The 5,528-nt window shown below is 37.9% G+C and overlaps 1 protein-coding gene across 2 annotated transcripts; it reads left to right on the top strand.

Annotated features, from left to right (window-relative positions):
• Nucleotides 1–369: 369 nt before the first annotated feature.
• On the top strand, nucleotides 370–5,241 carry LOC107778909 (AP2-like ethylene-responsive transcription factor TOE3). 2 transcript variants are annotated; one of them, XM_016599234.2, is made up of 9 exons: nucleotides 370–1,387; nucleotides 2,041–2,066; nucleotides 2,176–2,206; nucleotides 2,309–2,396; nucleotides 2,488–2,633; nucleotides 2,985–3,085; nucleotides 3,191–3,321; nucleotides 3,727–3,822; nucleotides 4,557–5,241. In XM_016599234.2, the coding sequence occupies exons 1-9, from the start codon at nucleotides 849–851 to the stop codon at nucleotides 4,794–4,796; spliced, it is 1,398 nt and encodes a 465-aa protein (XP_016454720.2). In that variant the 5' UTR covers nucleotides 370–848; the 3' UTR covers nucleotides 4,797–5,241. The 2 variants fall into 2 exon arrangements, with proteins under 2 accessions (XP_016454720.2, XP_016454719.2); XM_016599233.2 differs by having other exon boundaries at nucleotides 2,985–3,088.
• Nucleotides 5,242–5,528: the final 287 nt, after the last annotated feature.

Here is a 5,528-nt window from a genome sequence, read left to right as displayed (position 1 = left end):
TCATTTCGAAACAAAGGGTTGAAGGAGGTTAGTGAGAGAAAGAAAGAAATAGGAGTAAATAATAAGTTAGGACTTTCCTATAATAGAAAAATACTAGGAAAATTGCGGGTGTAATTTGGTTACCACTTACCTGAAAAAGAGCCCTGCATATTACACCTTGATTTTAGTTTTTACTAACCAAACACCCTGCACTGTACGTTTTATTTTCCGTTGTTTTTTCCTTCGTCTTCTTTCCATCCAATCCACTTGTCCTTCATCACCCAAACCCCCCCCCCCCCCGCCACCCCCAATTCTCCTACACCTCCCCTGGGTCCTGACCCCACCACCCTTTCTCGTCCTTTATCAATGATTCTCTCTCTCTCTCTCTCTCTCTCATTGCATCGTCTTCTTCTTCTTCCTCCAATAGAAAACCTCTTTGGCAATCATTACTTTAACCACCATTAGTGTATTCACTTTGATCTCTCTCTCTCTCTTTCGCAGTCTCTTCAAGAAATGTAAAATCCTCATAGTTTTCTTCTTTACCCTTCTCCTTAAATTCAAGTTTACACGATACCCAATTCTCTCTCCCTCTTAAAAATATACACATGCTGAAAAACACAGCTACTAGCTAGTCAGCTTTCTGGCTCTAGAAATTCGTGCTTTTATCTCTATATATAAAAACCAACCTTCCTCGTCGCGTTCTCGAGTTCCCTATATTCTCTCTTTCTCTCTATATATATCATCATCATGCGATTGTGCGTCTTTTGAGGAAGAAAATATCTGTAAACTATTTTCTCTCTCTCTCTCTCTGTGTCTGTTGTGGATATCTTTGCTGAGAAAAGTAAACGGTGTGTATTTGTAAAGGAGAGATGTTGGATCTGAATGTATCTGCAGTTTCTGTGAACTCAAATTGCGATGAGACTGACCCCAACAACAACACCCTTTTCTTCAAAGATGAATATTCTGCTGGAACATCCAACACCACTGCTTCCTCCTCCGTCGTCAACGCCCCCGTCGCCGGAGACGAAGATTCCAACAGCTCCTCCGTCCATCACGGTTCTAAACGGGCCCACCATTCTCTTTCAACTCTCAATTTCTCCATACTGAAGAGCGATCGCGCCATTGAGATTGAAGATGACATGAGTACTGATGACGTGCTGACGAGGCAGCTTTTTCCGGTGAAAAATGAATCGCAGGAGCAGGGGACGAGGATTCAGGGTCAATCTCAGTGCTGGCTGAACCTGTCTGTGCCGGAATCCGGCGGCGGAGCAGAAATGGGAATTTACAAACCCCCGGCGCCGGCACAGCAGCCGGTGAAGAAAAGCCGACGTGGGCCCAGGTCCCGTAGCTCACAGTATCGTGGTGTCACATTTTACCGGCGAACTGGAAGATGGGAATCACATATCTGGTACACGTCTGCATATATTATCATAATTAGGTGATAAATTAAGATAAAACTACATAGTATCAATTAAGGACTCAAGATATATATACTGAAAGTGTAAAGATTTCTTTACTCTATCAATGAAAATTTTAACATGTGATTATAGCTTTATTACCATTTTTACCCTATTACTAATTCTTATTAAGAGATTTGCATAGAATTACCATGAATGTCATGCTTGTGTAAATACTACTATATTTTTACGCCATCAAACGCATAAAATTTAAACTCATTAAACTAATTACTATAATTAAGTGATAGACCTTAGGTAAAAGACCCATCTCATACAATTGTTGAATGTAACTATTTTCAGTGTTACATAATTGCATATAGTGGTATTTGTGAGTCTCTGTTTTCTGTTTCGTCTATGTGAATGTGTATATAATTTATGCGCGGGATTAGTCAGGATCTGTGAAGTAGCATAAAAGATGGACCAATAAATTTCAACCATTTTGATGTAGTAAGGTACAAATAATGAAGCATAAAGTCCATCTTGATCTGCTCTACTCCTCAGTATTTTATTTGTTTTTTTATTGGTTGAGATGCTCAATTTTATGCTGAGATGAAGCGCATATGGCCTATGTGGTATTCACCTTATCTCTTTTCACTATGTGCAGGGATTGTGGGAAACAAGTATATTTGGGTAAGCATCTATTGAAGCTTAAAGTTAATTGAAGAAAGTTTTGCAATTGTTACTCTTTTGTTAGTTTGTATAAGGGATTAAACCATTATTGGGGTTTGTGGTTTTTCAGGAGGATTTGATACTGCTCATGCTGCAGCTAGGTAAGAGTTTATTCTCAAACCTAAATCAATCAATTTTGTTATGTTTCATCCATATTAAGTAGATCTAAATGTTATTTTTCCTCTTTCCTTTGAATAATTCAGGGCATATGATCGAGCTGCAATTAAATTTCGGGGAGTTGATGCTGATATCAACTTCAATATAACTGATTATGAAGAAGATATGGAGCAGGTACAGCAATGTGTTGGAATGCTATTAATATTTGTCGATATCATGAGAATTGTTTAATTTGAATATTGACCTCTACTAAATTGATCTGCAGATGAAAAACTTGTCAAAAGAAGAATTTGTTCAAGTCCTTCGTCGTCAAAGCACTGGATTCTCTAGGGGAAATTCAAAATACAGAGGGGTAACACTGCACAAATATGGTCGCTGGGAGGCTCGCATGGGTCAATACCTTGGGAAAAAGTAAGAAACTAGCTATATGAAAATTATATTGTACTATGTGTTATGAACTTATAATCTGGTTTGAAGCTGGTGTTTTAGTTGCTTTTTGTATCAAATTTCCTGTCTAGATCACAATGGTTGTTAATTATTATGTGAAAAATTGATAGGATCTTAGTTTGTATGTTGCTCCTATAAGATTAGAATGATTGGTTGTAGGTATATATATCTTGGGTTATTCGACAGCGAAGTCGAAGCTACAAGGTTTTTGTGATCATGAATTCATACCCTTTTGAGACTGATTGTCTCACCTTTAGCAATCTCATTTTCTGAATCCCGTCCAACCAAATCTGCACTTTCTCATTTGTGGTGCAGGGCTTATGACAAGGCAGCCATCAAATGTAATGGAAGGGAAGCGGTTACTAACTTTGAGCCTAAATCATATGAACGGGATATAAAGGAGGATAATAAAGATGGTGGTACATCTATCTATCCTTATCTCTTACATCTTTCTTGCAAATTCTGTGGTGACATTTTGGAAACCTACAGAATCTTATAACTTCTCTGAACATATATTGTAGGTAGTGGTCAGAATCTTGATCTGAACCTCTGGATTTCTCCACCTTTGGCTGGTCCAAAGCGCGATGAAATTGGTAGGAACGTACACTTCAATTTCGGAGCTCGTGAAATGGTTATTGGAAGAAGATTCGAGGTATTTTCTGATTCAAATACTTAAACAACTTGCTGTGTCAGTGTAATCTCCATTACCAAAATCTCGTAGCTTTTTTGTGTTCTTCTTATCTGTGTTGCTCGAACTCTCCAAACATATAGCCGGGTGCGTGTCGGATCCTCCAAAAGTAGTGCATTTTGGAGGATCCGACACAGGTGCGGCAGGGTAGTCCGCGCAACATAGCTTCTTACTTTTGGGGAGGTCTGATCCATTCAGATGTTGTTACTCTCCGCTCTGCAAAATACTTTTGAATATACATCCACCAGTCTACTTCACATTTTTTAATTATTTATATATTCACTCTATAGCATGACTTTACATTCTCTTCCTTTGTCAATCTTCTTCATTTTCTTTATAATTTTTGATAAGCTATTCTTTATCTTACAGATAGAGAACTCCTCTACTGCTCCACAAGGTCCACCAACAGCGTCTAAGCTGTCTTTATTGACTGGCGTGTATCCTGGTTTTTCTCCGCACAATATGGTAAGTATCATGCTCTACTCGGACATATATGTGAACTCTACGTTACTGTGTCTAGTGTAACCATTTACATGAGATAACACCAGGAAATGCTGATTGACTTTTGACATATGCTAAATTAAATTTTTAAAGAATGTAAAAGCAATGTGTAGTTTACCACTTGTATAATAGGACATGAACTCCATTACGGTAACAATGGAAATTCTGATCTAATCAGACGTTTGTTTACACTTTACTTGCTGGTATGGATAAATCAAGACGAACAAGTATTCTCTTCCCTCCAGAGGCGGAGCTAGGATTTAAAATTTATGGGTTTAGAATTGTGGTCCGTTAAGTTACTGGATTCTAATTTGATAATTCATACATATCTTTTTGATTTCTTAAGACAACACAGGATTTGAACCAAAGCTATTAGGTTCGGTCGAACCCGTATCCCACATGCTAGCTCCGCCCCTGCCAACAACAATTTTCCGGTGCAAAATTTACAATTTCACCAGCATAACAATTTCAAGGCTGCTTCTAGCCTAGTTTGTTACTCGCCTAATCTAGTAGTCATGTTTGGTGTTAATCTAGTCGAGAAGCTTTCAGGGCATTTACCCTTAACAAAACATATTTACTTGATTCATTTTCAGAGATGATTGACATGGATTTTATTTTCAAATAGATAGTCATATGATTGATAGTGGTTTCAGCATTCCAACTTTAAGCATGACGGAGATGTTTCCTATTGTTAACAGGAAGGAGCAATGATGAAGGTTGAAGCAACTTCCTCTCCAGGATTCCCAAATTGGGCTTGGAAAATACATAGCCAGGGTGTAGTCACTCCAGTGCCCGTGTTTTCTTCTTCTGCAGCATCATCAGGATTCTCTACCGCTACCACTATGTATCCGAATACCCTCATACCGCCAAGCAACCAACTACGACTCCCCACAAAGTCGACTTTCCAACACCCTCCCGTCACCCTTAACATCAGTTAAGAGGGACTGTAACAACAACCTAAAGAAGTGGAATACATCCTCATTCAATTGGCAGCAGGTATAAAGTCTGTCAATGAACTATGAAATGCTTGGAATTCTGTTTCCATTGTGTGCATCATACCTATAGCAGCACCAAGTGTAGATTGTATAGCACATGATGATGTATAGGATGGTATAATAAACTTGAAAGACCTACTTCAAATATAGCTATTAAACTTGACCATTGTCTCTTAGAGAGTGATTCTTAACCAGACAAAGTATTCTGTTTGTGATAGCAAGATTCTTAAAGGACTTGTGCTGTTAGAATTTTGCCTTGATCTGATCAGATTTTTAGTTTGGATATGAGTCTTGGATACTTAAACCAACGGCTCATTTTTTGTGGTCTGCTTCTTTGTAGCTAAACTGAAACTTTTCCATGAAAATTGGATATAACTGCTCCTCCTCCTATTGTTTATCACTTCATTTTTATTTTATTGTTTTTCCTATACATGATGTATATATGCTAATATATATCATCAAAAGAACTGGGAAAGGAAAAGGTAGCATATTAAGGGTGTTTGGTACGAAGGAAAATGTTTTCATGAAAAATGAGTGATTTTATCACTTATTTTCCCTTGTTTGGTTGGTGAGTGGAAGTTTTTTTCCGGAAAATATTTTTTAGTGTTTGGTTAGAGAGTACAAAATACTTTTTTAGGAAAATATTTTTTTATGGTACTCTCCTGGCCCCCTTCC

Source organism: Nicotiana tabacum, chromosome 13 (genome assembly GCF_000715075.1).
Source record: "Nicotiana tabacum cultivar K326 chromosome 13, ASM71507v2, whole genome shotgun sequence".
In the NCBI taxonomy this organism is placed as follows: Eukaryota; Viridiplantae; Streptophyta; class Magnoliopsida; order Solanales; family Solanaceae; genus Nicotiana; species Nicotiana tabacum.
Note: the sequence above shows the minus strand (reverse complement) of the source record. Positions and strands in the feature narration are given on the sequence as shown.